General features: G+C 40.6%; 1 protein-coding gene across 8 annotated transcripts in view; it reads right to left on the reverse strand.

The window, feature by feature from the left end:
- Positions 1 to 25,599, reverse strand: part of LOC143019597 (uncharacterized) — a 53,376-nt gene that overhangs the window by 5,351 nt on the left and 22,426 nt on the right. The window contains exon 1 of one of the 8 annotated variants that reach the window (XR_012965834.1): positions 21,637 to 21,997. The exons of 1 other annotated variant lie outside the window; for it this stretch is intronic. Coding sequence is in view for 3 of the 7 variants with exons in the window: in XM_076175379.1 (XP_076031494.1) it covers positions 1,295 to 1,363 (69 nt within the window). In the remaining 4 variants the exon portion in view is untranslated. Of the gene's footprint in view, positions 1 to 1,294; positions 1,459 to 3,670; positions 4,373 to 8,645; positions 9,663 to 19,497; positions 19,540 to 21,636; positions 21,998 to 25,599 lie in introns of those variants that run through there. 6 more of the 8 variants (XR_012965833.1, XR_012965831.1, XR_012965832.1 and 3 more) reach the window with 6 other exon arrangements.

The raw sequence follows: 25,599 nt of genomic DNA on the forward strand, positions 1-25,599 counted from the left end.
ATTGAGGAGCCCCAGCATGGAAGCTGGAAAGGTGCATTTAATTTTTGTGAAGCCTAACCTGTCTGGTAAACCACCTCTAACAAGGTCACCCAAAAGCGATGCGAATCGTTAATAATAATAATAACAAGAACAACAACAAAAACACTGAGTAATCGCCGACGGCGACGTCACCAACAAAATCAAGCACTATAATGACCGCAACCCAAATTAAGCGACATTACATTCCCGAGCCTACCCAGCCACCATTTTTTGCATACAGAAAGGCAGAGAGAATCTTAACTTAGACTACCCTGGATTCTTGATCCCAGTACTCGATTAAAAAAAAAAAAAAAAAAAAAGTGAAACCCGTATGTGCCCCCAAAGAGAATCTATCAATAGAACTAGAATGAGCTCGGTATCTGAAAGTCATACCTAAAACAACTCTGGCAGACAAACCAAACAGTACATGAAACATGTAACACTAGCGTGGGTGTATTACAAATTCCACTTCAATTACATAATTATAAGATAAGTGGTGAAGAAAATAAACGGTAAAAATATCAATACCCACACACAATAGTGATCATCAGTCAATCCCAACTCCCAACCCAGCCAATCGTATGTTACCTAAGATATGAAGGCAAGAAAACAGGACATTCTTGGCTAACACGCCATGACAGAAACCTTCCAATCAACCAGTTCGAAGCTCCGTTAGCATCATGTTTACTTCCATAATGTTCGATTTATACAACACTCTACATAATCGATTTACTAGAACGAAACTACACAGATCTTGAGCGGTAATTCACAAACATATACCCGTCATCCATCCACATTATCAGTAATAATAATAATACAAATTAATTAAAATATTTTGGATGTTGATTTGTAAATTGAAGTGAAAAGTTTGGGAAAGTTACATGCAATCACGAGGTCAAACCTGGGAGTGCAATACAGTTCCCAACCCAGAAAAGTGAGGCAGTTGACAAATTTCTCATGAAAAGCGAGATACTATGGATTCCTCCTCAAAGATGGGAGCATTTTGAATAATTCTAGAAAAGTGCACAGAAATTACCTCAGTGCCATTTATGGAATACAATATTTCTGTGCCTCTTCATACCATGAAGATGAGCGAAAAAAAGTCCTTGTACTACACAGGACAGCAAAGTCATTGTTCATTAAGCATGTCTATATCGGATATTACTTGTCCAACTGGAAAAGACAATCCATATATATATATATATATATATATATATATATATATATATATATAATATATATATATATATATATATATATATAAAATTGGACTCACGTTATTTGCAGTTAGCTTTCTGCAGACGATCATGTTGGTCGAAATTATGAAAAAATTCCATCTTCGCATATTTCATCCACGTACTCATACATGGAAACATGCATGTATTCAAACCATTGAATGAAGGATATTTCTGTTCACTCCCCTGATTAGTTGCACTGGAAAAATCAGGATTTCCTTTCTCACTCGCATCTTGTGAAGACCCTCTCCAGGGTAAGGCGACATATGTTTGACCAAACTCTCACCCAAACCCTGTTTCAATGTTCGTTGGTAGGCCATGTGATGGCCGTAGGCTTGTTCGCCCAGCTATAACTAGTCAGTGTTCTTATTCCTTCTCGAAAACGATGAAGCACAACCAAAAAATGGCAAATATTTAAGTACGTCATCGCGGGAAAGATCTCACATGTACTAACGAACATTGACCACTCCATCCCCTCACCCGACCACCACTTCTGTTCCCAGCCAGGGAGGTGCATACGAAAAGATCCAATCGCGCATTGCAATGCCACCGTAACCTTACCCTGTGACAAAACCTACCAAACCATAATCGATGTATAATCTTATTGATGCGACCCTGAATGTGAGTCACACACAGGTGGCAAGCAGGTTTGAGGCACAAGTTTGCCATGAGGCTGCAGTTGTTCACGTGCACGCTGTATCCAAGCACAAATTTGCCCCTCCTACCACCAGGGGGCGGGCGAGATCAATTACGTTTGAAAAGCTGAGCAACGTTCATACGCAAATAAGCAATGTGGAATGTATACACATACGAGTATGCACGAGCGCGCATTGTACCTAGCAGTTTTATAATTACCAGGATAACAATTATACCAACGTGGCCCAATTCCTACGTTTTCACGGATAATTTAAACTTTAAAGTCGCTAATGAGGACTGCTATTTCCTTGTGACAATTGTAATATTACTGACCCGTTCGTGCAACCTTGCCTGTTTCCTATTGATCACGTGTTGGATTTGTGATCGACAGCCATTACCTCCCGTATAAGAGCTCGGAACAAATATATATTAACTGATCTGAGTAATGCTACGACCTTACACACGAACACACCAGAGTTTGTGTGTCGGTCCACATGGTAGCTATTTTGATTTATTTCAGCCTTGGATAGGATTCGAAAATAGCAGAGCTAAAACAGCTGTCGAGAACAGCACCACTGCACCGTCTCGCCTTGTGTATGTGTGCGATCGCGCGCGTATTATCATCAGACAGCTGTATTCAATACATTCCCTCTACATACTTAACCCATGTTTGCCTTAGACCAGTGATCGGCAACCTGCGGCTCTTTCAGGTCACTTTGCGTGGCCCCAGAAGCTTTGGGCAAAACAATTATTCCATCAAAACGAGGCAAAATTGTTCTTCTGACTATACGGGTTGCCGACCACTGCCTTAGTTCATTTGTATGCCACAGTCATCATTAGAGAACTTATGCCCGGGGACGCGTTAACTCACTCACATGTAGTTCCCTCCCCTATTCCAAACAAGGGCAGGTTTGATCGACTGGCCCCAGCCATGAATTCCGTGTCCGTCGAGAATCATCTAGGAAATGTGACATGTCCATACAGCCTGAGTTGATGTTCACGTATTAGGCTAGTAATTTGTCCAGGCTGCCGACGGGTCTATCCCTGTCACACTACTCTTGCTAGCCATAGTTTTCTGTAGAAACCTATTTCAACCTTCAGTATGCGAGCTTTTTCCCCCTACACTCTTACAAGCTTCATCATACACTTCTTTCTTCACCCACTATTGGTGTAATACCTAGTTGTTTTTTAGAATGGGCCTCACAGTAGACCTGGTTTTTATGATTAACGTTTTAGTCACAGTAATGTTCAATGTGCCGAGGTTCGCTATTCATGCAAACACATGTTCACTTACATCGAGTACTTTATTTTTTTGTGCCACACGAGCGTTATATTCACTATCACTTGTTTATGTAATTGTCAGCATCAGGCCAGCCTGCTTCATCGACTACTGTCAATCTTTACAGAAATGGATTTAGAACTTACTAGGATCAATAAAATATGAAATATCCAGACCAAAACAAACTGATGAACTGGGCCACAATTACAACAGACTAAATTAGTCAGCGACCAACGAAAAATCAGGCGAATTATGCAGTGTGCTTGAACACAATGATGTTAATACAATCGAGCTTCCCTGTTGTCATATTACTATTTTTAGAGGTATGTTTCTCCCTGGAGTCAGCTAAGCTGAAATCCCACTCGAACTGACAATACAAGGGACGTGATATTTGTGATAATCTAAAGCATTTACCTCCGATGTCTCAATTAGCATTCATTCCTCCCCTTCTCAACCCCGTTTTGACAAATACCGCACGACACCTGTTATCACCTTAACTCACCTTATTATGATGCTCCTTTCCCCGAAGTTAAAAGGCACACACAGCCTGCATTATATTTTCCACTGCTGTTGAGGAAGTGGGATACACTAAGACGATTCAGATTTGCTCAAATATTCTTGCACACTGTGAATGGAGGCCACGAAAAGGATGTTACGATCGTTGGCTTTTACTACGCACGACTACGTATCACCCTAGGCAACAACTCTTACATAACAAAACACCCTCCATCTAACTATGAACCTCATGCCCCGAATGAAAACACCTGTACAAGTGTGCGAGTTACCAGAAGCACATGCCGCTCTACAGTTCATACACCCCTCTGGATATCAACTACTGCAGCAGCACCAGTAACCGGCGTGCACATTGCGCCTACAAACACACGGTGGTTCTCCTTAGCTCCATGGTTGTAGACACTTGGACTTTATGCATAGCAGAGACGTCCTCAGCTGGAGATTGGTATCACACCAAGTGGACCTGCATCTACCCGGCCACGCCGCTCGACCGGCACTAGCAAAAACAGAGTTGGTCAGATGATTAGTCTCACACGAGTCGCTTCAGTAATGCAATCACTACAAATTTTATTCGATGGTGCTTAAGAAGCGACACTGAACACTGCGTCAAAAGCTCCCACAGTACTTCTGGGTCGATGTTGTTCTCTTGGGCCGCACGCCGCTTGTGAGCTCGCTCGGTTCTCAGGCCTGTTGACTCACCGCGTTCGACGTGACGTCATCAGGCGGCGTGTCATCCCGTTTTCGTTTCAGTCGATTATGCTTCCATTGTCATAATGGCAGTGGCTAAAAACAATGTGATACGTGCCCACCTGTGAGGGATTTTTTATATCTCTGCCCTCAAACAAACGCCATTATAAAAACTATATAAATAAAAAATACCAAACCCATAGACAAATTTTTCTGTAAAAGTATTGAAATTTATAAGCTGACTACGCATATTATTTCTGACTGATTCATGAGGTCATGCACTCATGACTGCTGTTAAAATGTAATGGATGACTAGACAGTGTTCAATGACGATACCAAAGTATTTCCGGTGGTCCAACATCGATGACATAACCGTCGTGTGATGCGTGGGCACCACAACTGGCCTAATGTCAACACAATATATATTCTGCAATACGAACATCGAATTATAAAGATCTTAGATAAGAGTGAACATAAACTCGATATTATATACAATTCTCTACAGGGATACTTTGAAACTAGAAAATTCCAAATACCGGAAATCTTTCATATATCTACATTCCCGACAGAGAATTACCTGCTAGTGACAAAAGTCTTTCTCGATACTGAGCAAACCAAAGGCAATCGACTAAGCCACCGCGTTGACATAACAATCAGGTTGACAAGGTCTGCCCAAGCCACAACAAAGCTCGTTATACAAGTAGGGGTGGAAGCTGAATGCCCTTGAAAATACCCGACAGGCAAGGAAATACACGAAAACGGTTCATTGACAACCAGGAACTGAACACGCCAAAGTACATGAACTATCCGCCATGACAATCGGAGCACGGAAAACTGTTCTTCCATAGAAGAAATGACACCAAACAAAAGAGAAACAAGGGGGACAAGACAGGAAAATCTCGTTTTGTTTACCACGAGGTTGAGAACCAGTCGGGCCGAAACTGTTGCCGAAGGCGGCTGGTTGGATGGAGGTACTCAATGTAATCGGATCCACCCATGAAAAGGCTGCAAAACGACGGACGGGTATCCGCCCCACTGCATCCATCCCCCGCGGAGGAAGGAAACTGCACTGACAAAGGCTATGTACACCCGTAGCGAATACTACAACGACTATCTCAGTTTGAAAAGTCGTCCCAATGCATATTATCTTACGCTGAACATTTACGATCAAATACTAGGCCGTTCTCTTTATGGGCTGTTACGTAACGCACACGACACAACCCAGACATGAAAGGCGATGCTAGGCAACACTGCACACTATCACATAGTCGTGCTTCCAAATGTCATTTGATACTGCTGGCTTGAATGCAAGAAGGTACAGTTGGGAAAACAAGTCGTCAGACGCTCTGCTAGCGTCTACATTCACTAAAAAAATTAAAAGTCGTCTGATATTGAAAAACACCCACTAATGAGTCCCTGTAATGTAAGTTAACAAGATACCGCATTTTTGTTAACACAAGCCAAGTTTGCAACCTAGATGGTATCGCCTTTGGCCTTGAAATAAATTTACATGCTGACGTTTACAAATGTCGCCAACACAGTAGTTATTAACAATCGAGGAATATAGTTACGTCTATCTGCAGTGCAAACCCAGTAATCGGCGGTAAAAGCTAAATAAAGTAATAAAGATACTTCATTACTTTCGGCAACGAAGTCCACCGACCGGCTACACCAACTGTACAGTAACACAAATCAATACAGGAATGGCAACATTATATACATAGTCACGCATAATACCACCGTCACATACGTGTGCACACGTCTTATTGTTGTTGGAAATTATCACATATTTCCTTGAAAAAATGCTCGGTTCGTTTTCATCCATGATTACTTACTTGTCTTCTCGTTTGGTGCATTAATAGTGTTCACACGTATATGTTCTGTGCGCACAATCATATTTCTTGGCACGTTTAACATTTTTTCCTTTTAACTTCTCATTTAAAGAGTATAAGGTTTAACGAAATCAAACCCAATATACAATCTTGCCAAATAGAGGTCTACAAAGTGTGTGTGTGTGTGTGCGCACGCGCGTGCAGAAGGGGCTCCAATGTCTTCTTATATGAACGTGCAAATTACCTCCCTGTATCAATAACGCTCAGTCGCTTATAAGAATAAATTCACCACCCATGTTGAACTTAGCTTTGAAAATACCTCTCGAGTTTTTCAGTGATGTAATACAATTTGGGAGCCGTCTTTACAGAGAATTCATTAATTAAATAATAAGTGTATTCCATATCCGACATTAAACTCAAAAATAGTTGAGTATAGGGTGGGGCCTGTGTAGCAAGGGAGTCTCACAGCAATAAGATAAAACTATCCAAAATGTATATCTCTTCTTAATGTCACTGAAAAATTGTACCCACCCTCAACCCTTTCGCTACCACGGCAATCTGACAACAACTAGAACCAGAAAAAAAAATGTGCGCAAATTTGTAACGAAAGTGTTCTATACTGAAATTAAATACATCTGACTTCTCGATAATTAACAGACCTACAGGCCGTGGAATATGTAATTATGACAGTTCTTAACTATCATGACTAATAAAACCTACAATGAATGCCATCCCACAAACCCAAAACACTTTAATCTACATTATATAAAAAAAAATATTCGGCGAGGCCAACTGCTGTCGTCATTCAGCAGAGGGAATCTCTTTCCGCAACAAGAATAATGCCAGTTAGACACAGGTGTTTATCTCAACACTCACGGCGACTCAGGACTGCACCTGGAAATGATAGGTGCCGTTGTTGGGCTGAAGTGGAGTGAAAGGGTTCACGGATGTAATGACAATTTGGACACTAGGTACACAACTATGAGATTGTATTATCAAATACGGAAGACCTGGAGCAACATGCGCCCCGACTATTACATTGTATTTACCGAACTGTAATATACTGAGGAGCTCTACGCTTCCAGTACACGTACTGAATATAGTATACAGGAATGGGGTAAGGATGGTAGGGTACTGCTTCTTATTCTTAAATTATCATACCTAATAGTGGTATACAGGAAAAGAGCAACGTTGTATACGTGTATGCGTTGTGTGTGTGTGTGTGTGTGTGTGTGATTCACCATGGTCTTTGTATCATGTGTTGGACTCATGATCGACTGCTACTAACCTCCCGGAAGAGAGCTCAGAACTCGTGTATACCGATCTATGGTAAGGCTGTGATCTTACACGCGCACACATAACTCCCCGACCACGAGTTGGAGTAACGACTCGCAGCCGTAGCGATACTGAAGTTGTTTTAAGTCCTGGGCGAGATTCGAACTCGGACCGATGTAGCCGCGGTTGCGAACGTTACCACTGCGCCGTCGAGTCGTGTAATATTCACCATGGTCTTAGATCACGTGTTGGACTTGTGATCGACAGCTATTTCCCTCACGGAAGAGAGCTCAGGTCTCGCATATGACCGATCTATGGGTAATGTTGTGACCTTACACGGACACACACACCCAACTCCCTGCCCGTAAGAATTGGAGTTCGCAGCGCATTGATACTGAAAGTATTTCAGCCCTGGACGGGATTCGAACTCAGACCGCCGTAGTGGCGGCCGCGAACGCTACCACTGCACCATCGTGTGTGTATGTGTATGTGTGTGTTCACCACTGTCTTGAAGATCACGTGTTGGACTCGTGATCGACAGCTCTTTCTCTCCCGGAAGAGAGTACAGAGCTCACATATAACCGAACTATGGGTAATGTGACCTAGACGGACACACACATCCAACTCCCCGTCCATGAAAGTTGGAGTAACGACTCGCAGCGCAGCGATACTGAAATTATTTCAGCCCTAGACAGGATTCGAGCCCGGACCACCGTAGTGGCGGCCGCGAACGCTACCACTGCGCCATCGAGTCGTCCTGTGTGTGTGTGTGCGCGCGCGCGACCACTGAAGATCTTGCTTACAACATCTTGTCAATAACATGGATCACTTCCTGCACACGCACAGTAAAGTTAAAAAAAAATATTCAACCAGCAGATTGTATAGAACTACAAAATTGTTGTTTCACCCAAAAACTTGGAATAAACATACTAGTAAGCGCAAAACAGCGTCGTTAATTGTCAATACTTCCATACTCTCCCATAAGGTCATCCTAGTAGGAGGCGGCCTAGGCAAACATGCCTATTTCATGAACAGCCTACCACACCGAATTCCAAATATCTTTTCTGTAGTACCTATTTCCAAAACAGTTTAGCACTTTCCACGGTTATATCTCCGGCTACGGAGAAACAGGTTAAATGTAGATGTATGTCCACTTTTCTTTACACTTACCAACTGTCCTGTTAGTTATTCACTTATATCACAACCACAGGCCACCAACACCACTAGCCCATAACACCACGAGGAACCCGACGACCACTGAGACCTTACTACTCTCGTGCTTTCATAAGGGAAACTGTCTCCTAGTGTCCCGCCTTTCCTATTGGTCGAGCGGCGACTACGAGAGGATAGTTGATTTTCATTGGTCTATGCGTGGGCGAGGGGGGGTCTGGAGAAACGCGCCGGGGGATGAGGGAGTGTTGGAGGGTGAAGTATGGGCGCCCGAGGTAAGAATGGGGGAAGGGGAGGGAGGGTGCTGACGATGGATGAGCGGGGTGGGAAGACGGGCAGGGAGGGACAGGAGGGGAGGACAAGGGAGGCAGCACGAATGGAAGAACAGGGGACGCGGGAAACTAGAAGGGTGGGGCAAACGTGCAGATGAAAGTGGTTATTTCATTTGCTTGATTGGGTGTTTATACCTCATGAAATCTGTTTCATTTTTTATGCATCCAATCTCATTACAAACTGGAAAGTTTCCTGTCGACACTGCTTTGTTAATGTTGTAGAGAAAAATAAATGGAAATATATTCTATAAGAAAAAGGGAAAAATAATCAATACAAGAGATCATGAAGAACACATAGGGAGGGAAAATGTGAAGTACGATGGAAGGATTGGGGTGGGAATTGGGGGTGGTCCTTGCATACCAAGGCACTCACTGTAAATGTGTTGGGCGCGGGATCTACTGAACAACTCAGTGCGACATCTCGGAAGGCGGTGGCGAACATTCTATGTACCAATATTTTTTTCCACTTACATTAGAGGTAGCTAAATCAGAGGCACGTACCTCCCACCCATTTCACTTCCCTCTACCACCCTTTCCACCCCTCACATCTCAGCTCTTCATGAATGACAGATTATCACTGCATCTGCTAACTGCGATAACGCAACACATACCTCGCCTGACAACATGCAGAAAACAAAGTATATAATAGCGATCCCCACAACAACGGAGTCACATTATATCGACCTTTTCATGATGACCAGATCATTCAGCCGACAGGACTTCCACCCACCCCATCTGAATAAAATCATTTGGCGCCGACGGTCATAATGTACACCACCATATTGAAAGCGTAAAGCATTGGAGTGCATCTGATATATATATATATATATATATATATATATATATATATATATATATATATATATATATATGTGTGTGTGTGTGTGTGTGTGTGTGTGTGTGTGTGTGTGTGTGTGTGTGTGTGTGTGTGTGTACGTATGAATAGTATGCGGGGTTGGAGTTGTATTTTACCTATTATTCATCTAAATTGGGTCTTGTCCATTTTGCCTTCATTCATCAAAATTCGCCTTATATTCGTTTATGGTGTTGACTTGGATTATAAGGTCGTGTCCAGTTGCCTTCGTTATGGTGTTGGCTCATATCATACATTCAAGCAACTTGTTCTAAACGTCTACACATCTACATGCATAGTTATACTTCTTAATATCTTTCCAGCAAGTATCCTTTTTCATTCCTTTTATAATGACCTCTTGTTGATCTGTCGTCCCATATAAATAAATTCTGTCATTCTATTTCTATACCTTTCTCTGATCACAATATCATTATCATGTGTTAATAATCCTATTTTATCATCTATAACACTTTATGCCTTACATTTACTTAGACCAGTGGTTCTTAACCTTTTTAGTACCCGTGCCTCTTAAAATCTTAAAAAAAAAAAAAAAAAAAAAAAAAATCGTATCCCCATCCAATATAAATACAATGCAAACATACGAAAAGGATTAGTGATACAAACCTGGTTTTGCTTTCTCATGGTAAATACTGAATATAGTATCGTTGCACTGGCTATCCTGTCTTGTATCCCCAGGATTAAAATTTCGTACCCCTTTGGGATTATAGGGACCCCAAGGTTAAAAACCACTGACTCTGACCAAGCAATTTATTTCTAGCACTGCATTCCACTGAATTATAGATAATACTATATCCCAAAGTGACAATCCACCCATGATCTACCATTTTTTTTTTGCACTGGATTTGAGAGCAATACCGAAATGGCAATGTATATCTCGCAAAACCCGATTGTTTTAGCAGCCCCTCACCACATTCCGTAAGACAATGATAATCTGTTCTGGCACAACATGCGACGTGACAGTTGCTGGGTTTAACAAATAAAATAAGATAAAAAAATAAATAAAAAAAATATAAAAATAGCTGTGGATATATTTCCAGAAACATGATACTGTATCGCCCAAGCATATACATATATATATGCATATATATATATATATATATATATATATATATATATATATATATATATATATATATATATAATTTTACACGTGAAAAATGTAATGACACATTTGTCAATCACGTGAAAACCACTGTTGGAGTATAAAAGACTGGAGACGGGGAATCTATATATTTATATTGCAAACTGCAATCCTCTTCAGTAGGTACAAAAGAGGATTGCAGTTTACAATCGAAATATATAGATTCTCCAGTCTTTTTTACTCCAACAGTGGTTTTCACGTGATGTGTGTGTGTATATATATATATATATATATATATATATATATATATATATATATATATATATATATATATATATATTGGAGGGGGCAGTTTAGATATAACGAGGTACATGTCCCTAATTTATCTATTTTTTTCATTATCATACATAGGAAATGAAAGAAGACAGGTAAGAACATGTTTTGAGGCTGTAGTGTCCCACAAGTGGAAAGGTAGGGGGAAGGAAATGTTGTGGCGAGGTATAGGTGTTTCAACCCTTGACCCAACTGTAAATCAGTGATACTTTAATAATTAAAATAACAATACCACATTATATATGGCCCCCCCGCCCCTCTTCCGGAGTGTTCAGATGAAGAGTCTAAGGTGAATATATTTCACATGATCACTGGAACCCATCGATCTGAACAAGAACCTAAGAACCTCTTGCTTTAATAAAACTAGAGGCCGATTTCCTTCATACCTTAAATACAATTGTAGGGGGACCATACTCTCAGTATGTAGCACAAAAGTTAACATTCTGTTAAAACTTGAGACCTTCACTCACAATGGATACTGATTAAATTTGTATTATCCCTGTTCTGTTACTCTCCTAAAATATTTCATGTCTCACTACAATGACATCCCTTTGTTCCGATATTGATTCCCAAGGATAGAAACGATGTTTATAGCAGGCAAAATACGTAGTTTTGTTGGTCTAACATTGAGTGTGAAACGATCTTCCCCACTATGTACACTTCGGAATGCAATCGACTTGTCTGCGTAAGTTTCATAACATAAGGCTTGCATGGAGAAGTCGGTCGCAACACAAGTAACTGAGGTGAAAGAATCTGATGTAAGGTACCGTGAGGTGACGTGAAGAATAATCCTTTCCCCAGATATCGTCTTTCTGTTGACGCAGCGATAACAGACGCCGTAGACAACGTCATGTTAGTGGTGACGTCATATCGACGGCACTTCATGGATCACATGACCGCTAAGCCAGGCGGCGAGAGGGAGGGGCAGTAGGAGGAAGGGAGGTAGATGCAGGGAGGGGTAGTGAGGTTTGGTGGTGGAGGGGATGAGAGGGAGGGGTGTGTTAAAGAACTAGGGAAGGGGCAAGGAGACTTGTCTCTCCAAGGTCCTTCGATTCCGTTTTCCTGGAAGAAATAAGCACCCCCTTTTTTTTTTCTTTCTTTCTTTCTTTGGCCTCAAAACTGATTTCAGATTCTGTTGTCGCAGCGGTCAGACGATTCAATTCAGCCAAAGAGTCCGCACCCAGCTTGGACGTACTACTGTCTTCACGATCGATCGCTGCGCACGTACGGGTATTTGCCAACTCCACTACACAACAAGACACGCCAACCATGCGTGCATCTGCTACGCAAAGCCAAGAAAACAGTCTTCATTTCATTCTATCGATCGGTTTAGACTGTTACGAGGTTGACAGACTTAACTACAACCACTACGTTTTCAGTCTCTTAAAATTCAGACTAATGGAATATGGTTTGGTCAAGGGTTAGATCAGGTTACGTCAATGGTCAGGTATAAATATCAATATTTGGTAAGGTCAGTGTGAAATTGGGATAGAGTTAAGTTAGGTAAGGTTTAGGTTAAGTAAGGGCTGGGTTAGGTTAACGGTTATGTTAGATTAAAAACTAGGAGGGTTTGGGTGAGACTGGGTTAAAGGTGCTTGGGTTGGATTGTTTTAAAATTTAGGTTGGGTTAGGTTAGGTTAATTTGAAAGTTAGGTAACCTGAATAAAACTGGCCACTTACTGCCTAGCAACTAGTGTCTTATAATGAAATATGACATTCTGGTGTGATAACTTGGTACATCGACAGTGCATCGACCATGAGAAAAGAGCAGCCTAAACTAATCTAACTCACAATACAGAGCAAGAACTTGGTGGAACATGCCTTATGTTCGACGCATTGTTGTTATACAGTCTTGTACTGTAACAGATGTATATATCCATCAGTTTGGTTGAATACTTTTTAATAATAATGATAATGACAACGATAATAAATACTACTATTACGACTAATGATAGTAATCAAAGATATCGAATAAGTAATAATAATAATAATAATAATAATAATAATAATAATAATAATAATAATAATAATAATAATAATAATAATAATAATAATAATAATAATTGGGGGCCTCCATTTTTATCAAGAGTAAATCCCCAGTTACACATAGGATGGCACTGGTCTTCGGGCCCTGACTGCTGTTAATCTCTCTGGGAGGAAATTTTTGATTGATGTCTGTGTTGTATTGGTATGGGTCGGTTACTACATCACCGGCTGACAGGAGGAACTGGGATGCAACTGCCGGTTGTCAGCTATCATTTGAGAAAGTGTGTGTGTGTGTGTGTGTGTGTGTGTGTGTGTGTGTGTGTGTGAGAGAGAGAGAGAGAGAGAGAGAGAGAGAGAGAGAGAGAGAGAGAGAGAGAGAGAGAGTATAGAGAGTCCTAGGATCATGGTCCTGGTCCACAGAACGAGTGCCGTCCCCTCAGGGCAGCACCTCCTGATGGAGATGTTGACAGGTTTAGAAAATGGTGTCAAAAGGCAGAGCAGCACATCCGTCTCTGAGCCTGAACTCCATTGGGCAATACTTGTAGCCAGACTGACGCCTGAGGCACCCGCACAAACGTGCATCACGTACGCTTGAAGAAGTAAGTTCCACGACACTTATTGGCGCGCATTACTGCTTCCTTGGTGCAGATGTAGAAAACGGTCGTGCACATTTGTGACCAATGATCAAGTATCAAGTGTATTTCAGTAAACAGATAATCGCTGAAGGGCGTTTCCTTCCAACTATGTATGGGTAAAGAAACCCTGATGAATCTGCTAATGAAGCGTTCAAGTTTTTGTTTTCTTAATTGTACACTCACTCACATAAGTGTTACATTTATTCTCCCCTCCTCAATTCCTCCCACATCCTCTTCAATCTCCATTTGAATAACTAGAATAAGACTTCGTTTACAGATATCTAGACTTCTCCAAGATCACTTTAACAGTATGTCTAACATTCGTGTTGGTTTCTCTTAGCACCATTCAGCTCTGCTATATATGACGGAAAGATAATTTGATATTTGTAGATTTAGAAAATAAAATATTGCAACCGATGTCGTCTTAACTCGAACTCTTTACTGTCGACGCTAGCGAAGTTCAAGGAAGCCCAGCGTGATAACCTCTTTACGCTCATTTCAGCCAATAACCATAAACATATTTTTCTTTTGCAATGTTCACCCGTTCATTTTTGTCTTTTGAAATAATCCATGGCAAGAAATAGCCCATCCCCTTGCACAAATGAAGTCTTCCCTTGCAGTGCGGAATTAACTGCCAGGAGCTGAAAAGACCCATTTATTTCCAGTCACATCAACACCAGGCGCGGTCTGGCGATAAATAATTAATCAGTCGACAATTGAGCGCTGCGACAGCTACGAGTATGGTGTTTCCCACTCAGTTGTCGCTCTGTATTTAGGTGTGGGTCAGGCGGGGTTGGGTTAGATTAGGTTAAGCATTTCATGCCATCGCTGCTGCTGACGCGTCGCTTACTCTCCCGACTCACTGTCGTACTCCCAAGGTCACAACTATGCTGCATTTTCTCTCCTTCCACATCAAGCGAATGAGCGTCTGGGATGCGAAATGCACTTAGATAAAACACGCACTCACATGTATACGTACGTACGTACGTACACATACATACACACATACATATATACACATACTTTAAAGACCCAAAATTTAACCCTGCTCAGGGCCTTATGGTATCTTGCAGTCTCCTTCATTCTTATGTTCTTTTGTAAACCGTTACTGCACCCCTAAAGCAAAATGGAGGTGCGTGTGTGTGTGTGTTTATATACTTGTATTTACATAATTGTAGTATACGAAGTTGTAGCTATGCTAATGTGGTCCTATATCTGTATTTCCTTTTATCAAACTTTACTTTAAATTCACCTAAGTTACCTCCATTGCATATTTTAACTTACTCCACAAACTTACACAACTATGTCGAAAACAGTACTTCCTAACATACTATACAAAATTTGCCTTCTCCAATTATTTTGTTCTCTCATCCCATACCGGCAGTTCTTCTCTGCCTATTTCTTCCAGTGTGTTATTCTTATTCATTATCATATCATTTCTCTCTTGTGTCCTCCAATGTGGGTAGTTCCATTTTTTTTTTTTCACGTGTATTATTTTTTCTTATATATTCTTGTTTGGTAACCACACCGCCATTGGATGTTCCAGTCTGGGGAAAATCCCTCCTTTTTTATCGTGTCTTATCCAAGTAATGAAATTACACGACAGTAAATCATACGTCAATTCTGTTCTAATACTATTATTATCATTATTATTGTTATTACTGTTACACACACACACGCACACACACACACACACACACACACACACACACACACACACATATATATATATATATATATACACACATACATATATAAATTATCTTTTTATGTCATTACTCCTCCATTTTTTCGTCTTCTCTCCCTTCACCATATGTAATAATTCCCCTACTCCACCTAAAAATCAATATTTCCTTTGAATTTGGCCTCGGCAAAGCGCGTTAGGCGCGGTCCTCTCTCATGCAAATCTCTAATTTCAGTCTGTAAATATGCGTCAGCTACTTCCAATATATTTCTTTCTTCTCTTTACTTCTCGCCTGCACCTTTAGTGGGCTCGTCTCTGTGTATACGTAGGACCATAAATCGGCCTGAATACGAGTTCTGACCATTCATCCGGAAATATAATACTTGTCCATCAAGAATTCAGCACGTGATCCAAGATAGTGGTGAATCATATACACATATAATTTAGGGAAGTTAAAGAGAGAGAGAAAAAAGTAAGAGATGTAGAGAGAGAGAGAGAGAGAGAGAGAGAGAGAGAGAGAGAGAGAGAGAGAGAGAGAGAGAGAGAGAGAGAGAGAGAGAGAGAGAGAGAGAGAGAGAGAGAGAGAGAGAGAGAGAGAGAGAGAGAGAGAGAGAGAGAGAGAGAGAGAGAGAGAAAGGGTAAGGAGAGGAGGTGGGAGAGCGAGAGAGAGAGAGTGAGGAGAGAGAGAGAGAGAGAGAGAGAGAGAGAGAGAGAGAGAGAGAGAGAGAGAGAGAGAGAGAGAGAGAGAGAGAGAGAGAGAGAGAGAGAGAGAGAGAGAGAAAGTGGCACGATTGTGTTGTTCCGATCGATGGAAGGAGTGGATTAAGTTGACAGAAGAGATCTCTTAGTTTGGGATGAGAGAGCGCCACGAGGTCAGGGAGGAAACTGAAGGAAAAAGGGGACTACGTGCTTCACTGAGTATCACACTGAGCTATTTTCCTCAGACTGTTCCAGCAGATTTTGCAGCTTTCGGAAAGGAATCTTGCATTAGAAAAATAATTTTCCTCCACCATATCAAATGACATATATATACCAAAGGCTTTTTCCCTTACACTGGGAGGCGAATATATCGAATGACACTGTATATATTGTTGAGAAAACAAAATAAATTGTCATAGTGATTTTACGGCGGAAAAGGTTCTGAGGGGCTGTACCGTCGGCGAACTGGGGGTTGGAGGAAAATAGCCCCAGTGTGATAACGTGGATACATTTGGTGACGCCATTTGCAAACAAACCGGTGACTAGAAAATGAGACTGTTAAGAAACGCGTTTGGATCCAAGACGACTAAAAATATTCAAGGATCCCAAAATCAAATGTAGAAACACCAGACACGATAGCAATATTTAAAAAGAACATAGGGCAGAGGAGAAAGTCCTGGGAAATGGAAATTTGCAATAAAAGTGATAAAATAATGATCGCAGTCCAGCCCAACAGAGAATAATGAGAACCGAAGAAATTGTCTGCAAGAATATAATGCAGAATGTCGCGTTCCACTGAACAGATTTCGTAATACAATAATAATAAAATAAAACCTTTTTCAGTTCAATGCAAACGACAGAAGAAAGTATGATCGTTCGACAGGACGGAATCTGAGCGCGACGGCTTAATGTGGTTTGTCAGGGGTGCCAACCTCAGTGACCTCACCCACGCCAGAATGTGGCCCATCTTGGGCTCGCCTGTGGGCCACCCTGGCTGCCGAATGGGGTGCCTACCACATGTGCAGTGTTGTTGACAGCACCAGGTGAGGCAGGCTAGCTAGATCTGAGTCGGACTGGGAGAGATAACCAATTTGGGCTGCCGAACCTGAGGTGAACTTTCTAGTGCCCTGAGATCATGTGTTTGCGGCGTGGGGGGGGGGTGAAAATAATTAAAGTAATATTGCACATAGCATGGTTGGTATCCACTGATCTGAAGAATTAAAATTAATCTTTGCAAACTGGGGAAAACAGGAGGTGTCATAGGCGAATGGCGAAGGGAGGCACATTAATGCAGGAAGTAGTAAGAATGGTGGGCGATGATGGGAGGAGTCCGTTAGCTATGCTTCAAGATTCATCTTTTTCAAAGCAACTCCCTCTTTAGACATACGGCGGAAGCGGGGAAGGGGTGGGGGGGGGATGTAGGCGTGGTGGTTGGGTGTCTTTATATCTAGGCCGGGTCTTCTGACCGCACCCTACAGCTATCCCTTAGGATATGTGGTGCTGTCAGTGTTTCTGGCAATTCTCAAGAGTCTCTTTCATGTAGAGGCTTTAATTTCAACTGGACATGAAGGTAATTTGATCTGGCACGAGGAAAGTCTTAAGACACAACGAAGATGAATGAAATAGTCTAGTCGTGGCTGGGACGAAATAAATGACCACCGGGTATTAAAAGGGACTAACTGGGATGGATCGCAACCTCTTGGCTACAATGAGGGCGACATACTTGAACAAAACCCAATCGACAGAAGGAAGTGATCATCGCCGCCTGAGTAGACATTGTGAGTAGCCGAGTAGGTTTCCAATCTCCAGCGTTTTTTTTTTTTTCTTACAAAACAAGCCCCACCTATCAACGTCTTCATGAGTATAGCTATCTTACGTCACTTTTCCTTAGAAACAGACGTGAGGAGTGTTTGCTCATTAACGTGTAAAACGGCATGCTTTTCAATTGACCAATCCTTCTAATCTGGAGATAACACTGGAATGTACGAGTACTCCATGAACACGATAACAATCTACTCCTAAAGTCTCTTTTTCAGGGAATGATTCAAATACCCGATGCATCATCATCACATTTGTTTTGTCTTTTCTTTAAGATTATTCATTAGTTCGGAAATGTAAGATTGTGCACCCTTAATACCATTTTGTGGATTCTAAATTTCTACCTGTGGATTCGTACATCCAAAACGGTGCTCAGGTCCGATCGTCCACCACGACCATACACACATTAGACTAATTAGAAGAACGTGCTTACATTGGACATTTATGATTCAACAATATGGCAGCTATGTATATATTAATTCGGTGCACGTACAATCTAATGTTAAGCGATTCGCAGTAACTGATGCATGCAACACTACTTCATACGAGTATATAATTCACAGAACAAAATATATGCATCCATGCATACATACAAAAACACATACACACACATACACACACACACACACACACACACACACACACATATATATATATATATATATATATATATATATATAAGCAATAACGTCTAAATTGTGGATAACAGGGGTTAAGAAATAAGACAATAGCACATCTAGTTCAAGGACCTGATGGACTGATTCATAAAGATGGTCATGTATTGTACATGTTGCTACTAAAAGTGATGTTCAGAGAAAAACCAGCAGGTCCCGACAGTCAGAACTGGCATCGAGGAACTGTGCCTCGCTGCGTTGTCTTTGAACCAATGAGTGTGTGTGTGTGTGGGGGGGGGGAGTGACCTTATATCCCCGAGATAATGAGACGGGAAGGTTGGCTGGATGGGCTTCCATGTGATGTGGGCGTTTGCTTTGATTCGGCCACCCCCCTTATAAGGAGGAAAGAGTCTTTGGTATATTCCAAATCGCGTGCAATCTGTTTATATTAAGTGATGGAAATAGGGATCACGAATGGGGTAAGGCGTATACTTACTTATCAGTTTCTATTATTACTATTATCATTATCACGACTATCATTATCGTCAATATATTAATCATTATCATTACTATCATCATCGTCAATATCACCATTATTATTATTATTATTACCATTATTATTATTATTATTATTATTATTATTGCTGATCTGATGCTTTTATTCCAATCTTCGTATCTTTGAAGAATATGATCATCATTGAGCATAGGCCCTAGGACACACATTCAGAGTTCAGGTAGTTCCTAAAAGCCATTCCCATCACTTTATGTAATTCACACAATTACGGATTACACTTACAGCATTGAAGATATTCCGGTAATGCATCCCATGAAAGACCTCTACCACCGCTATGAACGACATATGTATCTTTTCTATTCAGCTGAGGGATGTAGCTCCCCCCCCCTCACCCTGATCAGCGGGAGAATTGAACATATTTCGATTAAATACTGACACGATGATTCACATCTAAAACTGTCTTCGATCGATTCGACTCCACGCAACAGTCGGACTAACGCGATGCCTTTGTAAACGACCGAATTATTTGTTTTCCAGATGTCGCTACACAATTCTATTAAGATCAGTTACCTAACCTTCGTTTAAGAGTTTAAATATTCCAAAGAATAGTCAGACACCAATAGATTCCACAGACAATAAATAAAGTCGCTTGGCGGCACACATTAAACATATATAGTGCCACCAATAGAAAAAAAAAAGTTTCCTGTAAACACCACAAAGATTGAGAAACGTCAGGATCATGGGAACACTTGTTTCACAACTGAGGCTAATTATAGCCCGCAGCTTCCTCACAAGCACGTGGCCAGATCAGCGCTCTGGGTGCCGATTTCCTTCAGCTGAATGTATTTGCCTGGCATGCACCCGAATTAAAACTTACGAGTCGACCGTAGCCATCAACGGGTTAACAGAGTGAGCTAGATAAATACTTAGACTCTAATCCGCTAATAAAACATTATCCCTTGCAATAAAAGATCTGATAGCCCGGCATGTAATTGTAATTGGATAGGATAGTGGTAGCAGTAGTGTTGGTTCATCTTCTATCGCCTAGTTGCCCTGTTTTCTTAACTGTAGCTTAGTATAGTAAACACAAACAGCCTCGTGCCAGTAGGCCTGCTGTTGTTTGTGCTTCCTTTGTGCTCCTTTGTGTTAGATTTAAGCATACTCAATTGACATAAGCATCGATCATTACGTTAATCTTATTATGAACTGGTATGATATGGCATATATTTCCTCATACGGGGTACAACTAAAAACGTGGACTCTAACCGAGCAACAAGTATTAACTCGACCCGTTGTGCGCAATCCTTCGTCCACCTTATTAACACGTCTAACGTCACCCTTCTTACACAACGTTGTTTATTAGCATGGATGTCATTTCATGATGACTAAAATCACCCAACATCCACCAGCATCAATTCAGAATTGGGCTCTGAAGCCTCTCGGGAGTTGTTATAGACCCCGAGGGACCCCAGGACCCCGGAGTATGAACCACTGCGCCTATAGTATTGTGATGGACGCGACAGGAACCGGACGCACGCTCCGCACAAACGAACATACACGCTGTATCCTCTCCGGGGCACTGTGTTTCATCCGTTGGGTAACAGGGTTCTATTACAGTGCAAACAACTGATAACAGGACCCAGTTCACAGGAGAGCGATGGGCATCCAAGTCGTAATGCATTTTGAATTAACTTCGATGTAATCATTGATATAAACAGATTCGATTTCTCGACTATGTCTCGTTGTATCTGGTATTAGCACATCCGTATCCGTCTCGTTGCGTCTGATATTAACACATCCGTATCCCCTTCTCAGTTATTCCATGAATTTACGAAAATTATCTAATCACTGTTACCTTAATGATCCATAATTTTCAAGGTATCAAATACACCATCTATCCCATTCAGTAGAATATATATATATATATATATATATATATATATATATATATATATATATATATATATATATATATATATATATATATATACATACATACATCAAGTACTATCCACGATGTTTCTATACTCAAAGCAAAATCGTACGGATTCGGACGAGTTACAGTTGAGTACTGCAGTGTACAGTACAGAAAATTCACTCTTCCCCCAAATTACGGAGGTATATCAGTCCATTATCGGTTGTTTCTATTACAAATCTTTCACTTTGAGGAGGTTTCATTCACAAGTAATTCGAAATGTTATCATATTTGAAATGGTGTGCGTACATAATGCCACGTTAAATCGTCCGAAACGCTTCGTTTGTATCACATTATACTATTTCCATTTTTGTATATTGAACAAACGTACTACTATAGACCACCTAAACGGAGGCTGTGTAGATTCGATTGATTAAACCAAAATATCCGTATCAACACTCGCACTATAAATCTACAAGACTAAGAGTTAAAATTCGTCTGCTTGCCTGCAGTCGCCACTGACGCCAACGGCTGACTCCGCACTGCTTAAGCCAATGTGCGACGAAGCTAATCACATCTCCTTTTCTCCGCGTGTGAAACGTGGCCTACTGCTGGTTGCCATTATTAGAACCATTAGACGAGTCACAGAATTTACATTTCTTCAAGATGATTTGCATCGGAAAAGTAAAATTCCATAATTTATACCAATGCGACATTAAACTCGTCTACACAGATTATACTAGGGGGTACTACACTAATCTAAGACACGCACTAGACGATAATCTATACGTGGTCTCGGGTTGCGATTCGCCTATTTTTTCACTATTGAATGACCTGATATTACAAGACGCGAATTGCGTGTGTTGATCTGTAAGGACTGTAGCCCTTCTAGTTCAAATAAAATAAAATGAATCGGTGCTAGTAGGTTTTACGAACCAGATGATAACGTCTTTACTAACCTCAGCAAACACTTCAAAACCGAGATTGCGAAATCAGGCGCGGTGGACCTCACGAATACAATGAGTCAGGTGATTTTGGAGAATTGTGATAATTGGGTCCTGTAGGTGCTGCTTGAAGGCCAGGACACTTGGGAGGGTATAGAAGACTCCACGCAACGCAAGATAACATCGTTACTGGTAATTATGCCATGCATACACTGAACCTATCTCCGCCAAGAGTGTCATTTACGTAAAACGGAAGTGGTCTGCTATTACTTATCAGGACCTTTTTCCCTCACGCGGTTGGACTGACATGGATGAGAGGAGGAGAGGAGCTCAAGACACCTACAGTATAGCTGGGCTAAGTAGGGGACCCGAACCTCTCTCACGTAAGAAAGTGATTTACGTCATGGATTAAGGACTGGTGGGGAGGGGGGGGCAGGAGATAGAATCCCGTGCCTGCCTTTTTAAAGGTAATTTCGTTGCATGATCAGACAAGGACTATCGATTCGGTAAGGACAATGGTGCACTCACGCACGTGTTCGCACACACAAATATATATATATATATTTATATACATATAAATATATTTATATATATATATAAATATATGTATTATATATATATATATATACATATACCAAGGCTTTTTCCCCCTTCCAAGGGAGGTAGCCAAAAAGGGAAAGACATAAAAACACTCCCACCCATTTCATCCCTAAATACACTCCACACCCCTCCCACCCTTCCTCTCATCCGAGCACCTCCTGGATGACGAGTCATCCCTGCACCCAGCCCACCGCCCTGGGTCAGAAGCAGTGTATATATATATATATATAATGTATATATATATAAATATATATACATATATATATATATGTATATATATGTATATATATAATGTATATATATATATATATATATAAATAAACATATATATATAAACATATATATATAAACATATATATATATATATATATATTTATATATATGTTTATATATTTATATAAACATATATATATATATATATATATATATATATATTTATATATACACATATGAATAAATATATATTATATACATGTATATATATATATATATATATATATATTTATATAATGTATATATATACATATATATATATATAAATAAACATATATATATTATATATATATATATATATATTTATATATACACATATGAATAAATATATATTATACATGTATATATATATATATATATATATATATTTATATATACACATACGAATAAATATATTATATACATGTGTATATATATATATATATATATATATATATACATATGTAAATATATGTGTATATACATGTATATATATATATATATATATATATATATATATATATATTACACACATACATATATACATGCACATGACAGTCATATATATATATATATATCAATAGCCGACTGAACTTGCTGAGAAAAGTAAAACGAAAGCTATCTACGCCGTTCCCAAAAATAGTGTCGTATACATTCAGGATAACTAACCTAAAATACTGTTGAAACATGAACAATCTGTCACTGAAAATTTTCAACTTGCAATTTACATATAAAGAGAATACATAAATAAAGTAAACAATAAAATCAAATCACGATAATGTTGACCATAAGAACATAATCATATAAGCTACCAAACGCATGATCCCAGTCGTCGGAGATGTAGAAAATTCATCCTGTAATTTTTTTCATATTACAAGGGTGAAATTTGAGGATGTTGAGGGAAATGCATTCTTGAAGTTAATTTCAAAGTTAACCAGCTTAGAACGAGTTTAAGTTTATCCCTTCCCCATGAGAATAGCATAAATATGTGCATATACTACAATAACGAGGTATTTATCTTATTTAGGACGCGTTAACTCCTGTAATCAAGGAAAAGGAAAATTGAACAAGGGCTACGTAAAAAAATATATATAGTAAGGTTTCCAAAAATGCAAGTTCTTTTCCATGTGGTTCCTTTCACGTTCTTTGAATTTCTCCCAGTGTACATCTTATGACGTCATGTTTCACCGTTCCACATGCCATGACGGTTTATGACAGTATGCCAGGGGAGCTTATTTATGCAAAGGTTCTGGAGTATCGAGGAAGTGACTTCTCCTATTCTTGCGGGAGGTTCTGTCTGTTCAAAACAGACCACATGTTCAAGGCGCCTTGCTTTGAGGGAGTCGACGTTTTGAGCATCTCCTAGTGGATTAACTGCTCCCCGCCGAGCCTCCACAATTCCGTGACTCTTCCTGACCACGTCTGCTTAGCTGACTTTGTCATTCGTGTCTGAAGCTGTATTGCAGGTATAAGCTACATTTGCACTTGCATTTTCCTTTCTGCTAAAAAAGAAATGTATCCTGCACCCTGGGCACTAATGATGTTGACCTTATCGAGCAGGTTTGCTTCTTGCTCGCCAAGTCATGGAGACACGAGTGGCTTCACGGGACAACTAACCGCTGAGGACCCGAATCAGGCTTCGTCGTCACGAAAAGGATTTCGACCAAAATTCGTCAGATCCAGTAATGGAAGACATGGATATTTACTCCACAAGGAGCTAAGCCTACCTTAAGTAGCTAGGACAGCTGACGAGTGACAATCGTCAGGAATAGCTTTCGAACATGAAACGGGATCGAACCCAAAGATGACAACAACAAATAATGACAATTTTAATAATAACAATAACAACGAAAATAACATAATGGTGATCCTACACGTGGTTATCATCCTTATCATTCAGACGACAGGGATGAATGGACCGCCCCAAATTCCACGAAATATTCCACCCAGCCGGCGTTCCCAAAGGATCATCTCTTCCCTTGTGCTCCCACTAAGTTACCACACAGCTGATATCTATCCTGAGTGATAAAGTACGACTTGAGAATACACAAAATAACAAATACCACGTACCCGTCACTCGGAGGGGTAAATGCGAACTGCACCGTTTCATGTTCCCACGGGGAGTGTGCCACCAAAATGGAGGCAAAGTCTCGTTTCACACGTATCGATTTTTCGCCGTCCACGACACGACGCCGTGCTCCCAAGTAGCCATGGGCGTCTACAGACGCTTTCACACGTGACCAAAGTCGTGACGTGTGAAAGCGTCCAAAGACACCCATGGTTATTTGAGAGCACGACGTCGTGCCGTGGACGGCGCACGGCGAAAAGTTGATACGTGTGAAACGCGCCTAAGTGGATCAGATGCCACTTCAGCCCCACTCATCCACCCACACCATCCCCTCTAGGTTTCGATTGGATCCACTTAATCCTTTCCCATCCTCGGCAATAATTATGTCATATCTCTCATCTCTTGGTGTGTACCAGCGATGGGTATATACCTACCTAATGTGGTCCTCTGAGACGGACGTCAGAAAGAATCATCTCCCTACCACTCCGTCTTCAAAACCCGTCAACACCTTCGTCTTTTTTGGGTGGTGCAGCCTCGAGGGGCTGACATTCGGTCTCGGGACCATGCTCTAGATTTCCTCTTCTCTGTCAACTTTAACTGGATTT

This window comes from Oratosquilla oratoria, chromosome 37 (assembly GCF_046742065.1).
Source record: "Oratosquilla oratoria isolate Oo_2021 chromosome 37, ASM4674206v1, whole genome shotgun sequence".
In the NCBI taxonomy this organism is placed as follows: domain Eukaryota; kingdom Metazoa; phylum Arthropoda; class Malacostraca; order Stomatopoda; family Squillidae; genus Oratosquilla; species Oratosquilla oratoria.